The sequence below is a fragment of the Primulina tabacum genome, chromosome 2 (assembly GCF_025594145.1).
Source record: "Primulina tabacum isolate GXHZ01 chromosome 2, ASM2559414v2, whole genome shotgun sequence".
In the NCBI taxonomy this organism is placed as follows: domain Eukaryota; kingdom Viridiplantae; phylum Streptophyta; class Magnoliopsida; order Lamiales; family Gesneriaceae; genus Primulina; species Primulina tabacum.
In genome coordinates, this window is record NC_134551.1 from 50,051,241 (window position 1) to 50,071,079 (window position 19,839).

The following is a 19,839-nucleotide window of genomic DNA, read 5'->3' on the forward strand; positions in this document are numbered from 1 at the left end:
AAGTAATAATTACTACTTCATGCATCCCCAATATCTCATAATTGGCTATGGAAAGTGTTGGTTGCACTTTTCCTGAATGGAATTGCTGATTTTGTATCTAATCCAATCAGAATCATCATTTCATCAACTTCTACTTTCAAAAAATTTCAGACTTTATGATACTTGATATTTCAGTACATATAGTTCCTTAATCCACCAAGTTTTAAGGAAAATGTAAATTGCAAAGTTTAGAACAATGTGTCCGGTTACGGTTCGTTGAGTTAACTACTTCTAATATTATCATTGTTATGATGCTATGAATGTTTTATTTACAACCAAAAATCGATAATGTGATCATACACTATGATCTCTTGATGCTATAGTTACAAACTTGCGCTACCAGATTGTTGGTTTATAAGTGGATTGTGGATTTTTTGGTGTTTAAATGATGGCGACCCGATCAATATTGGATCAAAACTACCGAATATCTGCAAATTTAATTATATTTTATAGATACAATTCAAACTCGAATTCAAGATCAATTTATATATGTATAACTACTGGGTCAGGACTCAACTTCAAATCTCTATCTACACTAACGTCATTATCCCATAATTGCCTACAACATGAAAAATCGAAATTTCAGTGGAGTCTTGGCGTTGCATCAAAATTTCAAAGAAAAATGTCGACGAAAATAAGTAATAGATAATATTTTATTACCTAAAATGTTTTATATGTTATTTCTAATACACATCATTCAAAAATATTTATTAAAAATGAGTTTATTAAATACCAGAAATATTTGAAAAGTTGCTAATACAATTTATCCAGAAACAATCGAGTTTCTCTTAATACAATAGACAAATATCCAAATCTAAGACAAACTAATCTTACAAAGAAATCATAGCCGTGAGATGGAACCAAATAGACCATATTTCAAAAAAAATTAAATAACAAGTCACGTGTGGGAAAACATATGTCTAGGAAACCCAGCTAATACAAAAAAATTTTCAACAATGAGAAAAATTAGATGTTTGGAAGGATGAAAAGTTGAAATAATATTTGATATTATAAGACAAAGAAATCAATTCTCTAGTAATACCATTTATTATTTAGAACAGTCAATGATAAGAATCTATCAAGGATGATCAACATTAGAGATTTGAAGGTTCATATCAAAAGAATTCCAATAAAAGAACATGAACATTTGGTTCTTGGATTAAAGTTTCTCGAGGAAGGAAAATCTTAGAAATGACTTGAGAATGAAAGGAAATTCATGGCGGAAGATCGGATGTGGAAATTAAATGACCACGAATCTATTTTCGATATACATCTCAGTAAAGATGTTATACGTACAAATAATATACAACAGAGAACTTTATTGGTTATATTGATTAATGAGCTGGAATTTGTACTACAAAACTATGAGTACTTCCCAATGAATTGAAGGAAGAAATACCTCAAATAGCTAGATGAGATTTATCAAAGGGAATCTTAATCTTATGCAAATAGATTAAAAAAACAGAAATCGTAATCGGATGTGCATAACAAATACATTGATATAAGGTAAAATACCATCGATTTACTTTCATGAAACGAGAGCGAACATCTTGTTAGGAAATAATTTACTATTAATGTTTAATTCATATAGACAAGAAAATGAGACTAGAAGATTAGTTTTCATAATATAATGTGATCACAAGATTATAGTCATGGGACCAATAGAGACATTTTACAGAAAATTGTCAATCAATTTTCACAGCTAACGTGATAATGGAGAAAAACTTCTACTACAAACAATGAAGGATTTTGGAAAGTTTGGAGAAAAATAAACTTTTTATCAAAATTATGCTTTTTATATTGTTATTATTAAATGTCATGAAATGTTTCTGTAAATTTTCGAACGAGATATGGAAAAAACTGATGTCGATGTCATCATGAAAATGCAGAGATATTTGAAAAAACACATTAAAATGCTTCAAAACTATTTCAATAAGCTTGTCTTAAATACAAAATTTATGAGTAGACTACAACAAGTTAACAATATCATTGTATTTTATCGCATTTCATGTTGTTTATAGATTACATTCAGTTATGTTCTGTATTGCAAAAGCCTATTATGGATACTATTGAGAAACCACTGGCATTTCAAAATGAGAGTTTTCAATTACATAGATCTATACATGGAGCATATCATTCAATTATCCCTAGCACAAGTGCTAAGTCTGAATCATCTGTAGAAGAGTCGGCCCAAGAAAAAATTGAGGCTCTGGATCTTATCTCGAGTCATCAAGTCAATCCTTCACATCGGGGATTGAAGATGATGAGATCTACTTTAGACCTCAAACAGACAAGGGAAAATCTAAGGTCGACACTAATAAAATTATAATCCCTACATTTCAGATATTTATTAGCAGAACTGAGATAAATTAAAAATTAGAGCATGAATCAAACCAGCCATAGGTTATGTTGACATAGCAGAAAAATATCCAAGGATGTGGATAAAACTGAATGCCCATCATAAGAAAGTCAAGTCATGGTATAAATTGGGGCTCTTGCTTCGATCTATACCATGATATCATGTTTCTCGGAGATATCTGCACTACAAAAATGGATTCAAGAAGTTGTTCATGAAACATGTGTTGATAATGACTATTTGTCCAGATGAGATATTATGGAGCTATAATTATTTAGTGCGACATCTGAACCAGCCGATAAAGGTTCACACGAGACTTTTCATTTCATCAAGCTTAGGAGACCATATATGAATGTCCAAAAATTCATCAAGGTTCCTCCAATAAATGAAACACTATTGTTGCTTCAGTTAATGAAGATGACATCTCTGCCAAAAAGCATGCGGTATATGAGTCTATCATAGATATGGACAAAGTTAAGTTTTCATTCAAATTCTAACACAATTCAGATAATGGATATTTTATGTTAAATGTCATGACAAGAAAAATTACTGGATTTGCAGGAGAAATATTTGAAAGAAAATAAATCTTCTATAGAACAACAAGTTATCCGAGAGCAAAGAGAGAAGTCGAAAATTATGTAATATGACTTGCATCAGAAGATGAATAGGAGAGATCTACTCAAAACGTCCAAAACAGAAAAAGTCAGAATTCGAAAAGATTTTTTGGCTCCGAACTAAATGAAAATATCTTGCACAAATCTAAATAATAAAAGACCACATAAAAATCATTTTCCCTCAAGATTTTAAAAGCAAAAGATTCCCTTAGAGAAATAATTTTTTTTAATTATTTTTTCGAGAACAAAACGAAACAAAACAAAACGGAACGGAACATAAAATTCCAAAAAGACCAAATCCCAACACGAATCCTCAATCACATTACCAACATTTTTCTTTGCCTACCCTATGTCTATCTTGTTCCCCATATTTCATAAAATTGGCTTGTTGCCTAATTATTGCTTTTATTTATTTATCGATTATTACAACCATCATTGTGTTGTCACATTTATATTTACTAGGAAAAGACACGTGCGACGCACGTGAAAATACATTTCTATTATTAATAATTGTTGTTAAAGAAATGAGATCCGAATACATTAATTTACAAAAAATTATATATCAATGATTTCATGCTATATTAGTCGATAGAAAATGAGTAATGTTACATGTGCAACCAAATTTGTATAATAATTCTTACAATTCAAAAAAATTAATACAGAAATTTAATTTATCAAAATCTCATGATAAATTAAATATAAAATCACATTAATAATAACAAAATCTCACGATATAATTGTTGTAAATATCGCAGTACGATATATTGGTTGTACCTTTAGCATTATCCGTAGGAAATTCAATGTAATATAATTTGTACTACATTTATTATAAAATGAGTGCAAAAGATATTTGTTTAAAAATTTTATGTGTTATAAATCTAAGGTTATTCTTGAATGGAAGAATTTCAAATCCATGGATTTCAATACATTCAAATGTATTTTTGTTACTTAGAGAAGTAACATCATAAACTTCAAATACACTCATTTCATGTTTATATACTAGTATTTCATGTTAATTATGATATTTTTCAAGTCCAGCCAATGTTATTTGAAATTTATTCTACTTTATATAAATAATAATATGTAAATAAGTAATGCGTAGATTCAAGATTTGATATATTGTTTCATTGTTAACAAGAAAATTATAATTCTAATCCATAAATTTGAAATCAATTTATCCAAGCACAATCTAAATAAATTAATAATTGTTGAAAAACATAGTAGTAATAAATATTATAATTTTGTATAAATTAGACATTGGAGAAAATATAATATAAAATTGATATTACAATAGTTATTAAAATTAAATTTGAGAGAATAAAAAAGTATAATACATAATGTTGACCACTTATTTCACCACGTGTTATTGATTTATGAAAAATAAAAATATAACATAGATAATATATTTTAAACCTTAAATTAAATTATTGCGTCAAATGTTTTCTTATTTTATATTTTCAATTTATATTGCTTTCACGATTTTTTGTTGTCATCAGTTTTTTCTTCTCTGTGAAAAACAATATTCTCGCCATCTTCATTAGCAAATCTTATGAGAAGAAATGTATATTCTTCTCTATTTGATGCCTCTACAAATCTCCACACAAATTAAGTGTTTTGTTGAAAAAAAAAGTTTGTTTCATCAAGCAAATAAAACCAAAGAATTTTGTTATTTCAATATTCTACAAATTATATTTATTTTTTGTAAATATTTTAACTTAATCTACAAGCAAATAAAATCAATGAAATTTTGGTTATTCTATCTTCTAGACAACTGACAAAATATGATTTAATTAATATTTTATTATATTTATTAAAAAGTGTTCAACTCTTAATGATATAACATATTTATGCAATATGTTATTTAAATACAAAAATTCAAAATTACGATAACATATTTTTTTTTATATTTCATACTATATTATTGGAAGTATTAAATTTGCATATATTTATTTTTTTTCTGAGAAACTTCTTGCATATATAACTCATTCAAAAGATTATAGATTTACAAAATAAAACAAATCATATTCAATTTAATATTTTGTGAAAAATATATGTTGACTTCATCTACAAGCAAATAAAAACAAATAAATTTGACCTTTCTTATTATCAATCATAACTCATAAGGAGAAATATTGAGCAATAATGAATAATTTTTGTAAAGATTTATTCATAATAATTTTAAAAATTTACCTTAAAAGATATGTCATTTCAGATTACATAAATCTATAATTGATTTACTTATATCCATATTTATAAAAATACATTTTCGTCAATTGCAAGATCATCAAATAAGTAATTGTTATAGTTTCTTATCTTTACAAAGACGAAAAATAGTTAAAATTAGTAAAACTGTATGTATTCAATCATATATTGTTAAATTTTAATAATCAACTAAGGCTTTGAAAAATATTAGTTGGATTTTTTTATAAAGAAAAATAGATAGAATAAATACTCACGAAATATTTATAAGGTCATCTTTCTTCTATATCCAATAATGCTTTGTATCATTTTTGTAAAATGTAATTAACCGTCGAACCTTCTTCATAACACCAACCCACATGATTTAATTATTTGGCTTCATTATTTTAATTTGTCATTTTAAATTAATTATTCTCAATTAATGCAAAATAGAGGATAATTAATATCATGTCCTTACACAAATTATGTTTTTTGTGGAAAAAATTCACTATATTTACAACCAAATAAAACAAAAGAATTTTGGTATTTCGATATTGTACAAACTAATTTTTTTGGGAAAAAATTATTTTCGCTTCATCTATAAACAAATAAAACCCATGATTTTTTGTATTTCAATATTCTCAAATTAATATTTTGTGGAAAAAATATAGATAAAATAAACCAAGGCTTTGAACAATATTAGTTGACTTTCTTTTTGATAAAGAAATATAGATAAAATAAATATCAATGAAATATTTATTAGGATTATATCTGATAATTCTTGTATAATTTTGTAAATGTAATAAAATATCGAACCTTCTTCATGACACCAACCTTGTTAAAACAAAAACAAAATTAGTTTAATTATTTGGCTTCATTAGTTTAATTCTTCATTTAAAAAAAATTAATCTTAATGAACTTAAAATAAAAGATATTTAACATCATATCGTTATACAAATTAAGTTTTTGTGGAAAAAATATTTTCACTTTATTTACAAGAAAATAAAACAAAAGAATTTTGTTATTTTAATCTTCTACAAATTAACTTTTTTTGTGAAAAAATCTACAAATTAAGTTTTTTGTGAAAAAATTCTTTTTCACTCCATCTATAAGCAAATAAAACCAATATATTTTGGTATTTTAATCTTTTCAAATTAATATTTTTTGTGAAAAAAAGTTTGTTCAATTCATCTATAAGAAAATAAAAATCAAAGAATTTTAAAGTTTCAGCTTTTTTGGCAACCTGATCATTATCTAACATAAATGTAGTTTGACAATTTTGTCCTTATCATAATAACTGATTTGACAAAAACATCCTTACAAAATTTTTCCTGTATGTACAAACTAAGGACAAAATTGACATTACACAATAGAAAAACTTTGACCTTGATTCACACTTTTATAGCATGTATAGATACGTTTCTTTATTATTATTTGCAACTCCACCAGATCACCCGCTACACGACCCCATTCCTTGTCTTCCCGCCGCCCCCTCACTCATCATCGTATCCGAATTTCCTTAATCAAATACTCCCGCTCCGATCATCAAGAGTGCTGAATCGGGTGTTCGGTCGTGGGCCCGGGCCGAGTGGTGGAATGGATCGGGTAACGTGAACCGGAGTTGATGGAAGAAGGTGCACGATGAGCCAAGCTGGGGAAGAAGAAAGAGACGAAGATGAGGAGTGCTTCCATGAATCCCTCGACCGGCTCCTTTCTTCTTCTAACACTTCTTGCTCTTGCTCCACCTCCACTTCCGAGCCCGAAGAAGATCACGATCCCAACCTCCCCGATTACGATGAACCGGCTCCCGTTCGAAACTACGATGTTTGGATGTCGCACCTTTCGTCGGTGGAAGAGCGTCGTTTCCTGCTTCTCCGCCAAATGGGCCTCAATGGCGACCCCTCCATCCTCCGTCATAGGTCCTCCCTCTCTCTCTCGTCCAATCATTTGAACCTCTTGAGTGAGAAATCTTACATTTTAAAACACAGTAATAGTGGCGATTATGTTAATAATGATGGGATTCGAATATCTGGTATCATTCGATCGAAGTCGGATGGGGACTGCAATTCGTATGAGACTTCGGATGTTAAAAATTCTGTAGCTGGTGGACGCGGTATTACTGTAAAAAGCGATAGTGCGAGCTTCATGCAAATTATTCTCATACGGAGAGATCGAGTAGTGGCCATGAATCGCCAGGAAGCAGTACGCTGTCTCCAAACAAACCGCCAAAAGGAAAGCTTAAAATGGATTGTACGCGTAATGAGAGCTGCAGTAGCTTGTTGTCCGTGTTGGGGAATGGAGTTGGTGAGGGTGTGGAGTGCAATGGGGCTGCTGATATCAATGCCCTGCGTATGATAAAGAATCTGGATAACGGGAAGAAGTTTGTGGTGAATAAGGTGCGTGAGGATGGGATGTGGGAAAAAATCAAGGAAGTGGGAACTGGGCGTCAGTTGACCATGGAGGATTTCTCATCTGAGGTGTGTGTTGGGACTTCTCCGATTGTGCAGGAATTGATGAGGAGACAGAATGTTGAGGATGGAAATAGGGAAGGCTTGGATCCTAATGCTGATGGCAGCTACGGAAGTGCATCGAAGTCGAAGAAGAAAGGGAACTGGTTGAGGAGTATGAAGAACGCAGCGAATTCTGTTTTGGGGCATAAAGAAAAACGAAGTAGTGATGAGAAGGATTCATTGTCTGAGAAGGACGGGAGGAGATCAAGCTCAGCTATAGATGATAGCCAGGATGTTTCCTTCCATGGCCCGGAGATGATTCGAGTTAGACAGTATGGGAAGTCTGGTAAAGAACTGTCAGCATTGTACAAGATCCAGGAGTTACAGGCCCACAAAGGATCAATCTGGACAATTAAGTTTAGTTTGGATGGAAAGTATCTAGCTAGTGCTGGTGAGGACTGTGTGATTCTTCTTTGGGGGATTGTGGAAACAGAAATGAAGGGAGATTTCTCATTTGACAAGCCAGAAGATGGAAATCTCAATATTCTGTTTGTACACAAAGGATCACCTGAGCCCTTGTCACCATCACCTAACTTAGATGATCACTGGGAAGCGAAGAAAAGAGGGAGGTCCTCTATAGGTAGAAAATCTTCGAGTCTTGAACAGATTTTGGTACCGGAGACAGTGTTTGCTCTTTCAGAGAAGCCCATTTGTTCTTTACAAGGACACTTAAACGATGTACTGGACCTTTCGTGGTCCAAGTCTCAGGTCTGTAATATTTTTTCATCAAGCATGGCGTTTTGATGAATAAATTTTGTTTTCCTCTGCTTCTGCTGACTTGTAGAAATTAGATTGCATTATGTTATATTTGAATAATGAGATTACACTTGATTGTGACACTGTTTTTCCATTGCTTTCTATGGGTGTGTTCACACTATGTAGCCATAAAAAGTAGTTTGTTGCATTGATCTTTTACCTTCTTTGGGTGTGTGTTGTGAACCACATTCTGCAGGACTGATGATGATTTTTGTTGAGTAGAGGATTTTAGTTACCTATATTAATGTAGTCGAGCAAATAGAGCAGGAACTGTCAAATACCCTTCCCCAAATTCCCTATTGTATTGAAAAAAGAAAAAAACAATCTAAAGGGGATGAGCATTAAATGGTTTTCTGGAACTTAGAACTACTTGTCCTATGAATTGGTCTAGTATTTCCTTCTAATACAATGGCCAAAGAATGATAAAATGGAGCACACCATTACATGCTTGCAGAAATTTTGATGTTTATGTAAAAGTTTTTTCTAAGGTTCCTTATGTAAAAGTGGATAAGAGGAAAGTTTCACCTGTCTTTTTACATAAGGTTTGATTCCCATAGCAACTATGTTTCGTGAGGATTCTAGGTGGCTCATAACTCCTAAATATAATAAAAATGCCATGAACATTGATTTCACCCTTCATGTCTTTGGCGGCATGTTCGAGATTCAGGTGTTGGGTTTGGATGTGAACTAATAAAATCTTATCTTTCTCTTGGTCATCATAGTATGAGCAACTTCCACTGTTGCTTGCTAGTAAATATTTATTGGATTGACCTATAAACCTAGAACTATTTTCTTTTGTCTTTTATTTCATATAAGTTCCATCGGAAAGTTTGTTATATATATCATCAATCACTTGCAAATTTACTTACAGTTCTCTCTCTTCCCCAGCAACTGCTTTCATCTTCAATGGACAAAACAGTACGGCTCTGGGACTTGTCTAGCAAGTCTTGTTTGAAGATCTTTTCACATAGCGACTTTGGTAATCATGTAGACTCTGTCTACTTTCATTTGCTCGAATTTCTTCTGTTTGAGAGGCGTTCTCTCCACAAGTGGGGTTGGTGCTGAGGGTGGTAACTTGTCAGATTATCCTGTTATTCTTCAAACTTCTAGGTTTCCCATGTTTGGAACTGGCACTTTTAAACCTTGTCAGTTGCCTTTGGCTAACGAACATTGACGTCTATGAAGGTACATTAGGCTGGAACCTAGAGTCAGAATATGGATTGGGAACGAGAGTGGAGCTTAGATAATGTGCATTGATTGTTCTAAATTGTAAAGATGGACCCAGGGCTTTACATAAGGTATTTAAAGAGGTAGGAGAAGCAAATAAGGAAGGGCTAAAAGAAAAAAAGGCGATGCTTTTGCAGTTAGTTACTTGAAAAGGTTGTGCATCTGTATATTTATGTGTTTTAAATAAAAAATTAGAATAGACGCTTTGAGAGATTTGATGTGGGTGAACTTATATATAAAGGAATAAAAATGCTATACATAAGCTGAGAGTTCAATTAGTTGCCTGATGATTAAGATTGGTGCCTTATACACCGTGTAGCTTGGAGTTTCAGTGGTTTAGTCATACTACCTTGTATCCTCCCTTTATTCCCATTTCGGTTTACCTGCATTTATATAGTAATATATTGTAATATATCTAATTCCACGTGCTTTGGTGGATTTAGGTGATTGCTTGAATGAATAACATAAGGTTGTCTATTGATAAAACTACCTGATTTCATATGACACAGTAACCTGCATACAGTTTAATCCTGTTGATGATAGATACTTCATCAGCGGATCTCTTGATGCTAAGGTTCGGATATGGAGCATTCCCTATCATCAAGTTGTTGATTGGAGTGATTTGCATGAAATGGTACACCGGATGGAAAGGTCAGGCATGGGTTGCATGTTGCTGGAACTAATTTTACCTCGATTTTAATGCATGTTAAAAAAAATCTTTCTGCCTGCATGTGTTGAGATTTCTCAAAAATCTGTTTGTATGTGTCAATAGGGTGCATTTGTTGGTTCATACAAAGGTCGTTGCCGCTTATACAACACATCAGGTATACACGGGGCTTCATGACAAGAGATTTACGTCTGTGATTGAGTAATAATTTTACTTTTGCTATGATTTATTTCCAGAAAATAAAATGCAGCAGGAAAACCAGATCGATCTGCAGAACCAGAAAAAGAAATCTCATCAGAAGAAAATTACTGGTTTCCAGGTAAATCAGTTCCATTGGCCTTTTTTTTGCACATTCTACGGGAGTTGTACTTTTGCTATATATCAAAGCCTTTTGGCATGTACCTGGTTCTTCTTGAAAACACATGTATTTTCCACATGAGGCAATTTCTGATAGTTTTTATGGCACAGTTTGCTCCTGGAAGTACATCAGAAGTGTTTATCACAACGGCAGACTCTCGAATTCGGGTCCTAGAAGGTGTTGATGTTGTTCGCAAATTCAAAGGTATGGAGATGCATGGTAAAAGAATTTGATTTGTTTTATCGGATGATTGATCCTTTTTAGTCACGTGATAAATTATTTTTTTTTTACTTTGGGGATTTTTAGTTACACACTTTCCTGTCACGCCCTTTTTTGTTTGGTGAATCTGAAAGATTATTTGTTTTCTAGTTTCTTCAGTGCTGTAGAAGATAAAATATGTCTGATCAGAGTAACGTTGCATTGCATGTTTCCACCGCATAGGTCCATTTCTGGGAGGTCAATTTAATAGTACAGTATGCAGAAAATTTCTAAAGGAAACTTCCCGAATCCAGGCTTTGGCATGCAATTTATTTTTAATGGTTGAATTTACCCAATCCTCACAATGGTATATATTTCCAAGATCTTGGAGACTTTTTGTAGACAGAGTTTAAACGAAACTTCCACAGGGTTTCGTAACACAAACAGCCAGATTTCAGCATCCCTCACTTCTAATGGGGAGTATGTAATCTCTGCCAGTGAAGATTCTTATGTTTATGTATGGCGACACGATGGTGACTCACTGACTCTCGACCAAACAGAAGTACCGGTGTTACAGAGACTCGATCATATGAGTTTTTTCATTGTCAAGATGTATCCGTGGCTATCCCTTGGTCTGGCATGCCAGACACTTGGGAGACTCACGATTCTTGTGCCGGCATGAAAAATAGTGCCATCGATCATTTTGAGATCTCAACAGCTAACCATCCTACTACACCAGTCGAAGAAACTAATGGCAGTGAGAACTCGCCATTAACGTCTGGATGCAGTGGTAATAGCCCTCTCAATGGAACTCTATCGAGTGTTATGAATAGCTCTCTGTTTGATAGAATACCAGTAACATGGGTAGAGGAAAAACCAAGGTCAGCTTCCAAGAGCCATAGTCCTCACGTAACCGGGGACTTCTCCACTGGGTTTACTCAGAGCAGTTCAGCTTGGGGAATGGTAATAGTTACTGCTGGCCTAGGAGGAGAAATCAAAACGTTCCAGAACTTTGGATTGCCTGCCGGACACAAGTGATCAGTGGATTCACGAGTCTATACTTGCAAAATCGTACAGATATTTCGTGAGATATTTTTTTTCCTTTTTATTTTTGGTACTAGTGCCTTTGACAGTCAGGTCTGAGATTGAACAAGGAGAGCCTTGCTGATGGCATTTGTAAGCGTGCGTCTCCCGAGAAATGTTATACCCGAGAAATGTTATACCATTGAGTTTAGAATATGAAAATATCTTGTAAATGTGCAAGTGCATAGTTAAAAGCTTGGTAACCTGTACAAAATTAGCCATTCATTTTAATTATATTTTTGCATCGCATTAGTCTGCGATGTTAGAGAACATATTCAGCTTCATATCCCAGCGCAACATGTACACATTGTGTGTATTATATGATTTTGTGATTAATATGTTTCTTAACATAGAACTGGTAATAAAGTATGATATTTGTTGGGAACCTTATTCTAGATGTTTTTATGCTATACGCCATTTGATTTGGTCTCCTTTCCTGGTTACTAGTGGTAGGCATATGGTTGTCGAAAATACTTAAGGGGGGCTAAATTCCATGTTGAAAGGCTGGAAACATCTCATCAAATTGAATGTAAGTGGATCGATGCTTCCAAATTCTTGAAAATAGTATTATCAGAACACGCTCACTTTGTCAATTTCTCCATGACAGTTTATACTTTATACACAGACGGGCCAATTGTTCCCATTTATCGAGGTAACTTTTGATTTAGATTACTATACTTTCGGATTTATGTTTAATGAAAATTGTATTGAAAAAAATTGAATTACGGCATTATATTCCTAGGGAAAAGAAGTTTATTATTATTGTCATATTTTGTTGGGTACTAATGCAATCCAAAAATCCTTTGCACTTGATCAAGATCATGGATTTTCGAACTTGTATTTTCAAACATTTGGCTAACAAATTCGTGTTAGAATCAAACAATATAATTATTCAACTTTTTTGTGATATGTATAAAGGCGATTATTGATTATAAACAACGCATCTTATGTTTACCAACAGTATTCACCGTATTGATATTGTTCACAAGAGTAAGTGCAATACCAGGAGCCCATGGCACCAATGCACATGCCTATCTGTTTCACTTCGATCACTTAAAAGGATAATTTCCACCAGGAAAACAATTTTTCATCAAGTTGAGGAGTGTGTCCTCTTCATCTGCCTTCAGATCCATATCCATTCACATGTACATAATCCCAGCTAACCCAATGGGCTGCTCCCCGATATTTTTTTTCCCCGTGCCATTCATCCATCAAAGGACATAATCCTTTCACCAACTTTCGACTTGATGATTTCATCAGTAACAGCCGTCTAATAAATTTTTAATCAAAACAATTAGGCTGTCTGAAGCTCGCAAAAGAAATTCAACCTGTACTGCGCTGAAGGGGGCATACCATTCTAGTGGTAGATATGGTGCCTTCACCGATCAAGAACCCTGCTCCCCATAAAGAATTTTATTTGCAAAATCCTTGGAAAACTTAAGCTGAACTCAAAATTTGAAACATGAAAAAGAATCAAATACAAAGAAAACGAAGGGAAAAGCTGCAGAAATTGCTTTAAACACAAAGCAACGGAATGATAAAACACTTTTTTGAATTGTGTCAAGTACCGTTGGCACAAGTGTTCATCACCACTATGCTTTGCTACTACTGCACCAAGAGCGCAAAGGCTAGCTACACCACATATGAAAGTCACACGGCTGCAAATACAACTCTTCAGTTTTTTTTTATATAGTTTTGTGGCAATCCAAGATGAAACATATGTAGAATTGGAAATGACCTCCATTTAAACGGAAAACAAGAAGAACTAACTAATCAATCCCTTCAAAAGCTGAATTGTGCTAACACGTAGAGCAATTATGGTCAATGAGTTTAAACAACAGGACCATAATCACCGGACATTTAAGATTTTCAAAATGAGTAATCTAATGTTTCATCCTTCGTAGGTATTACTAATACAATCAAAACATTAGAAACTATTTGAGTTTTTTTAGCCATTGGGTCAATGGCTCCGCACCTGGCTAAATGTGACGCAAAAGCTCAAACATAGGCAAAACCACCAGTCCAGGGACGGTATATTTCATCCACAGACTCATACTTCCATCCATATAGAGAGCCAAATAGAAAATTGGCTTCACCTGGAGCCACGGGAGGCAGAATCATATGCCTCAGCCATGCTTTTCTTCAAGGTGTTTGGATTGTTCGATGTTGATCCCGGTGCCAAGCGGTGCGTGGTGGAGGAGAGATGCTACGCGGCTGTGCCGTGGTGGTGGATCGGAATCGGTTTTGGTGGAGCCGGTTCAACTAGTAATTGATTTTTTTTAATCAGTTTTTTTTTACATATCTACTATTGGTTAATATTTATAGTGAATACAAAATGACTATCCTACCCTTACCTGTCGGTGTCCGCTCACTGTAGCAGTCAATCTGTCACCCACCGCTCACTTTAGAAAACACTCCCCCCTCTGCACTACCATCAGCTTCCGCTGCCCAGATTTGAAAGCGGCTCCGGGTAAATCTCAGCTTCTGCGATCGAGGAATTCGGGTGAGCTACTCCGAAATCTCCTCGCTGCAGGTGACAGGATCTTCCTTCTAATAGATACGGATCTATGTATCTACAACCATAACAGATCTGTCAAGACCAAGGTTTTTCTCGTTATTTTTCTTCTAATTGACAGGCACCCTTGTCGGTAATTGGGGCCTATTTATGGTTTCTGCATTTCTCGATTCTCTGTTTTTAGTTTCAAATTTTATGTTTTGGTGATTGTATTATATAATCAGGGGAAAAAGAACAAGGAAAGAAAATGTTGGGCCGTTCTTCATTTAATTTTCGTAGGAATGGAGGTTTCAGGCCCGAAAATTTAGGTCAAAATGCGTTGGCGATGATCGGGAACCTATGCTTCTCTATGTTTGTGATTGGGGTCTTGATTTTCACTATAATTGCGGCAACGTATGAGCCTGAAGATCCATTGTTCCACCCTTCCACGAAGATCACTACTTTCCTCACATCAGAGTCCAATGCCACCTTCAAATCCGATATTGCTGTAGTAAAGACTGGGGAAGACTTTGTAGCTTCCGATCAAACTGCATTTGCAACTTTTATAAACATCACTGATGTTGAATCTGCTGCCCTGACTGAAGTTAGAGATCCTGATATTGTTTCTGAGACACCTGCTTGCAGGGTCAACGATCCCATTGACTGTCGTGATCCAGATGTTTTCCATATAATGATGCGGTCTGCCATTGAGTACTTCAAGGACATTCACTTTTACCGGTTTGGGAAGCCTGTTCCGGGGAGTGTTGAAAATTCTTGTCACATGGCATGGCGATTCAGGCCCAAGGAAGGCAAGGCTGCTGCCTTTTACAAGGATTATAGGAGTTTTATGCTTGAGAGATCTGCTAATTGCACTCTCAGTGTAGTTAAGATCGGTGACTATCATTCGGGCGGGAATGCCCGGAAGAGGAAGAAGAAGGGAAAGAACGAGGAAAAGGATAAGGAGGTTTTTGAGAAGGCGCCGAAGGCGGAGGCTAACCCTATTGCCTTACCAGAAGTTGGCGAAACTGTTAATGACGCTCTTCCTGAGGTGGAATCAGAGGGTTCATTCAGTCATGGAAAGTATTTGATTTATTCTGGCGGTGGGGATAGGTGTAAGAGCATGCAGCAATACTTGTGGAGTTTCATGTGTATGTTGGGGGAGGCGCAGTATTTAAATCGAATTCTTGTCATGGATCTGAGTTTGTGCTTGTCAAAGATATACAGTTCGTCCGGTCAGGATGAGGAAGGGAAAGATTTTAGGTTTTACTTTGACTTCGAGCACCTGATGGATTCAGCATCTGTGCTAGATCAGACTCAGTTCTGGTCGGACTGGAACAAGTGGCAGCAAAAAGATGGCTTAAATCTGCATCTTGTTGAGGATTTCAGGACCACGCCAATGAAGCTTTCTGCTGTTAAGGATACTTTGATTATGAGGAAGTTTGGCACTGTGGAGCCTGACAATTACTGGTACCGTGTCTGTGAAGGTGAAGCAGAGTCGGCTATTCAACGGCCATGGCATATGATTTGGAAGAGTAGAAGGTTGTTGGACGTAGCATCAGCTATTGCGTCCAGAATGAACTGGGATTTCGACTCTGTTCACGTTGAGAGAGGTGAGAAAGCTAGCAACAAGGAGCTGTGGCCTAATGTCGATAGAGATACTTCACCAGAAGCTCTTCTGGCCAGTTTGCCTGACAAACTTGAAGATGGAAGGAACCTTTATATTGCGACAAATGAACCAGAGGCTTCGTTCTTTGATCCTTTAAAAGACAAGTATTCCACACACTTTCTTGATGATTATAAAGATCTGTGGGATCAAAACAGTGACTGGTATGAAGAAATGACAAAGCTGAACAAGGGAAATCCAGTTGTGTTCGATGGATACATGAGGGTTTCTGTGGACACCGAAGTGTTCTTGAGGGGCAAAATACAGATTGAGACATTTAACGATCTCACAAAAGATTGCAAAGATGGTATCAACACCTGCAACTCTGCTAGCTAACATTTCCATATTTCCCTCGGACCTTTGGCGATATGTACTCTCAAGTGTTAGCTTTTCTTTACTTCTTTACCCCCTTTAATGATAGGTTAAGTCAATAATTTTCCTTTAAATCCTCGTACTTCAGATGCAAATTCCTACCTTTGTTATTCTTTGCATCTGGTGTTTTACTTTTCAATCTTCTTGTGCGCTACTTCTTCCACGATTTCTTGAATTTGTTACTTTTATGGAAATTGAGAAGCTAGACTGATACTTTATGCAGTATTATTTTTTGTCCCATACTTTTTATATAATTGTATTTTGTATTAGTTTATTCTCAATGACACTTGACATTTTCTTGCATTATAAACGGGAAACTGTATATTTTGTGTAAATTTTTTATTATCCGTCTAATTATTTCAGCTGTCATTCTTTTTAAGGTTAGTGATCTCGCATGCATGCACCGAGCTTTGGCTAAAAGCACAAGAGAAAAACATAGGCTGTTGTCCGATATAACTCAAATTACACGATTAAGAGCCAAAAGTATAATCAAAACAATCTGTAATCAACCAGCAATAAACACAGTCACGTATTACTATTCTTTTATATATATAAATTGCAAAAAAGAGTGTCAGGTGTCCACGTGTAAGACCTCAATTCAATTTTCTTTTTCTCTGGTAATAATAAACCCAGCAATTTTTTGACCTAAAATTGAGGATTAACCACAACCTGTGAGAGAATCTAAATGAGAAAAAAGTTGATAAAAACAATTTCTTTCTTTCATTGATATTATAAGAACAAAATTACCAGGTATCTAAAACAATTTTGCAGCACAAAATCTGTCCAGGTAATTATACAAGCATGATTAATGCAATCCATTTATTAGTTATGCTTAACAAATTACAAAAATGTATTTTCGGTTAATCCATCCTTTCCTGATGCGTATTCCAATTATCCATTGTTTAAGAATCAATTCAGAAATACTTTGCTTAAATTTGGAGAAATCACAATGAAAATGGACTTTTCTTACGTTCCTTCAAGGATTTATTGATGCCCTTCCTGTTGCAGATGCTCGAAACATAACCGTATATAAATGTTAAATGTAGATGCATATACAGACAAAATATTTTCAAGGTAGACGCTATATGGAAAATTCTTCTAACTAATGATTATATATACATGTACGTATCTACACGCTTGCATATATGTATATGTTTATTCAGGAAAATAATGGCAGAAGAAGCACAAGCAAGCGAAAAGCATGGAAAATCAAAGATAAATGTGGTACTATTCCAAGACAGCAAGAGGTACCATTGCCGCTCCTCATCCTCGTTACCAACCTCACCAATGGCCCTGAGGAAGTCGGGAAGCACCAGATACAGCTGCTTGTGCTCACCAACCACGCATGCCGGTTCCTTCAGGTGTCGACACCACAGGAACGAGGGTCTTTCCCACACTAGCATCTCTGTTGGTTCCAAACTCTCCGAGTTAACCACCAAAATATGAAGAAACTTCACAGCTCAAATAGGTTTACTGTGATCATATTGCTCTGGATTTGCATGTTGTTATAGCTTGTATATCATCCAGTTTATTAATCTATGTACAGATTATACGATGCCAAAGTTTCTTTAAGATCCTTGTTGCACCATTATATTTCTACAGATAATGATATATTAGTAATCACCCATTTAACAGCCAGATACATAGAATTCCAGAACCACTTTTCAGAGTACATAAAACACATATATCAGTAGCGCTGACCCATCACTACAAGAGGATGCAAATATCGGCAGCTAGCTTAACATGTACATGCTTGACATATTGTGGACAATCTTATGCATTCCACATTTCTACTACACTGTACACCTCAAGGATTCTGTTAAATTACTCACATGGGACACTCACATTCTTCCATTTCTTGAGCTATCATGCAATCCCGACAAAGAGGGCATGTGGTGTTCCAATATTTTAACCACTTTTCTAGGCACAACTTGTGGAAAATGTGGCCACAGGAGAGACAGTTAATCTCTGTGTTTGGGCCCAATTCCATCAGGCAAATAGAGCACTCTTGCTCAGGGCAGGAATCACATATGAAAATGGCTGATGTTCGGTTTCTAAACTCCTCCATGTATGTTTCGGAGGGACTCTTACGACATTTGGATGATTCATCTGAGGGCTCCACTGAAAATCCTTCACATGGTGCAACGTGGATGCCAATCACATGCAGTACAGAGCGCACAATTTCCTTGAAGATGGAGATCGATATTGCTGCATTTGCTAGAATTATACAGAGAACTCCAGCATCTGCTGGAGTTGGATACGATGAAATAGCCATTACCAGGACAACCTATAAAAAAATCGGGAAGAGTCATCATAATATACAATAAATCATACCAAGTGTGACCCAGTACAAAGGCAAGCAGTTCAATATATATACATTACTTCTCAAGTTCCTACTAACACCCATAATAGCGAAGTTTGTCAAGATAAAGTTTTTTTCTAAACACATAACACACCAGATCTGCAAACAAAAAACAACAAAATTAGATAGAAAATGTGTACAACTGTGATTCAAGATGGGATCATATTCTAAAGTGTATCAGATAGTTACGAAATCTATTGTCCAATAGAACGGGCGAGTGATGTATCTGATACACACCAATGGATCAACATAAAAATAGAACAAGGAGATTTACTGATAAAGAATCCACCTTTGCTTTATTATAATTGTTATCTCTTCCTCTCTTTTTTTGTCCATCTTTCATTCACTTCAAGAATTTAACTAGCACAAGTGGCAAAGCAAGCAAGATCTTCAGCAAAACAGAACCACAGGAAAAACAATCAAGGCCCAATTAACATCATGAGAAAACAAACCAAAAGATCTACAAAAAATCAGAAATTTGAGATCCCTACGATGAAATCAAAGAACAGAAATTGGAAATACTTTCTACGGGCTTTTGTAGGGCAAAATGGACGAGAGAATCATAGTTAACTTACTGGTCGAAAGATGGAACTCCAAATCAACTTCTCTTGTCAAGAATCTCAGGATTGTGCGTGTATTGCGAAGAAGAAATGAACAGGATTTGATTTTATCGTGGACGAAATGGCAAAATCTTAATTCAGGACATTTGGGTACCTTTCAATTTTTATAACAATTTGATAGTTCTTTAACTAACTATAGGATTATTTATATCATATTTAATTCCATGGCTCTTTATCTAATTAATCAATTCTCTATCTTGTTTAATAGTTATTTAAAATACATTTTATAATTCAATCTCAAATTTTTTCAGTACTTTAGTTTTACTTCATTGCTAAAATAATTAAGATTCTACATTTTTTTGCATGTAATTATTTAATGTCTTTTAGGTTTTTTTTTTTTCT

The 19,839-nt window shown here is 34.7% G+C and overlaps 3 protein-coding genes and 2 long non-coding RNA genes across 7 annotated transcripts; 3 read left to right on the forward strand and 2 right to left on the reverse strand.

Annotated features, from left to right (window-relative positions):
- Positions 1-6,617: 6,617 nt before the first annotated feature.
- LOC142535348 (uncharacterized) lies at positions 6,618-12,376 on the forward strand. Its single transcript, XM_075641764.1, is given in 9 exon segments — positions 6,618-8,405; positions 9,342-9,432; positions 10,190-10,312; positions 10,315-10,331; positions 10,453-10,504; positions 10,584-10,666; positions 10,816-10,909; positions 11,332-11,442; positions 11,445-12,376. Coding segments are annotated over 9 exon segments (2,043 nt in total). The 5' UTR covers positions 6,618-7,430; the 3' UTR covers positions 11,942-12,376.
- Positions 12,377-12,505: 129 nt separating this feature from the next.
- On the reverse strand, positions 12,506-14,457 carry LOC142535371 (uncharacterized). 2 transcript variants are annotated; one of them, XR_012817506.1, is made up of 3 exons: positions 14,341-14,457; positions 13,533-14,248; positions 12,506-13,428 (listed from the first exon to the last, which is right to left on the reverse strand). It is a non-coding gene; the product is annotated as an uncharacterized LOC142535371 (long non-coding RNA). The 2 variants fall into 2 exon arrangements; XR_012817500.1 differs by lacking the exon at positions 14,341-14,457 and having other exon boundaries at positions 12,506-13,256; positions 13,340-13,428; positions 13,533-14,228.
- On the forward strand, positions 14,417-16,720 carry LOC142535355 (uncharacterized). Its single transcript, XM_075641767.1, has 2 exons — positions 14,417-14,590; positions 14,726-16,720. Exon 2 carries the CDS (start codon positions 14,749-14,751, stop codon positions 16,477-16,479), a length of 1,731 nt encoding a protein of 576 aa, XP_075497882.1. The 5' UTR covers positions 14,417-14,590; positions 14,726-14,748; the 3' UTR covers positions 16,480-16,720.
- Positions 16,721-17,072: 352 nt separating this feature from the next.
- Positions 17,073-18,085, forward strand: LOC142535404 (uncharacterized). Its single transcript, XR_012817528.1, has 2 exons — positions 17,073-17,302; positions 17,679-18,085. It is a non-coding gene; the product is annotated as an uncharacterized LOC142535404 (long non-coding RNA).
- Positions 18,086-18,103: 18 nt separating this feature from the next.
- LOC142535387 (putative E3 ubiquitin-protein ligase XERICO) lies at positions 18,104-19,619 on the reverse strand. 2 transcript variants are annotated; one of them, XM_075641768.1, is made up of 3 exons: positions 19,167-19,446; positions 18,893-18,976; positions 18,104-18,802 (listed from the first exon to the last, which is right to left on the reverse strand). In XM_075641768.1, the coding sequence occupies exons 1-3, from the start codon at positions 19,218-19,220 to the stop codon at positions 18,344-18,346; spliced, it is 597 nt and encodes a 198-aa protein (XP_075497883.1). In that variant the 5' UTR covers positions 19,221-19,446; the 3' UTR covers positions 18,104-18,343. The 2 variants fall into 2 exon arrangements, 1 of the variants encoding a protein (XP_075497883.1); XR_012817526.1 differs by lacking the exon at positions 19,167-19,446 and adding an exon at positions 19,453-19,619 and having other exon boundaries at positions 18,770-18,802.
- Positions 19,620-19,839: the final 220 nt, after the last annotated feature.

Bases quoted from the DNA above. Each gene is read 5' to 3' on its own strand.
- LOC142535355 (XM_075641767.1), top strand. From the start codon at position 14,749: ATGTTGGGCCGTTCTTCATTTAATTTTCGTAGGAATGGAGGTTTCAGG.
- LOC142535387 (XM_075641768.1), bottom strand. From the start codon at position 19,220: ATGAAAGATGGACAAAAAAAGAGAGGAAGAGATAACAATTATAATAAA. The intron at 18,977-19,166 runs GTGGATTCTTTA...TTTTGTTTGCAG, and splicing joins ACAATTATAATAAAGCAAAG to ATCTGGTGTGTTATGTGTTT. The intron at 18,803-18,892 runs GTATATATATTG...ATTTTTTTATAG, and splicing joins GTAGGAACTTGAGAAGTAAT to GTTGTCCTGGTAATGGCTAT.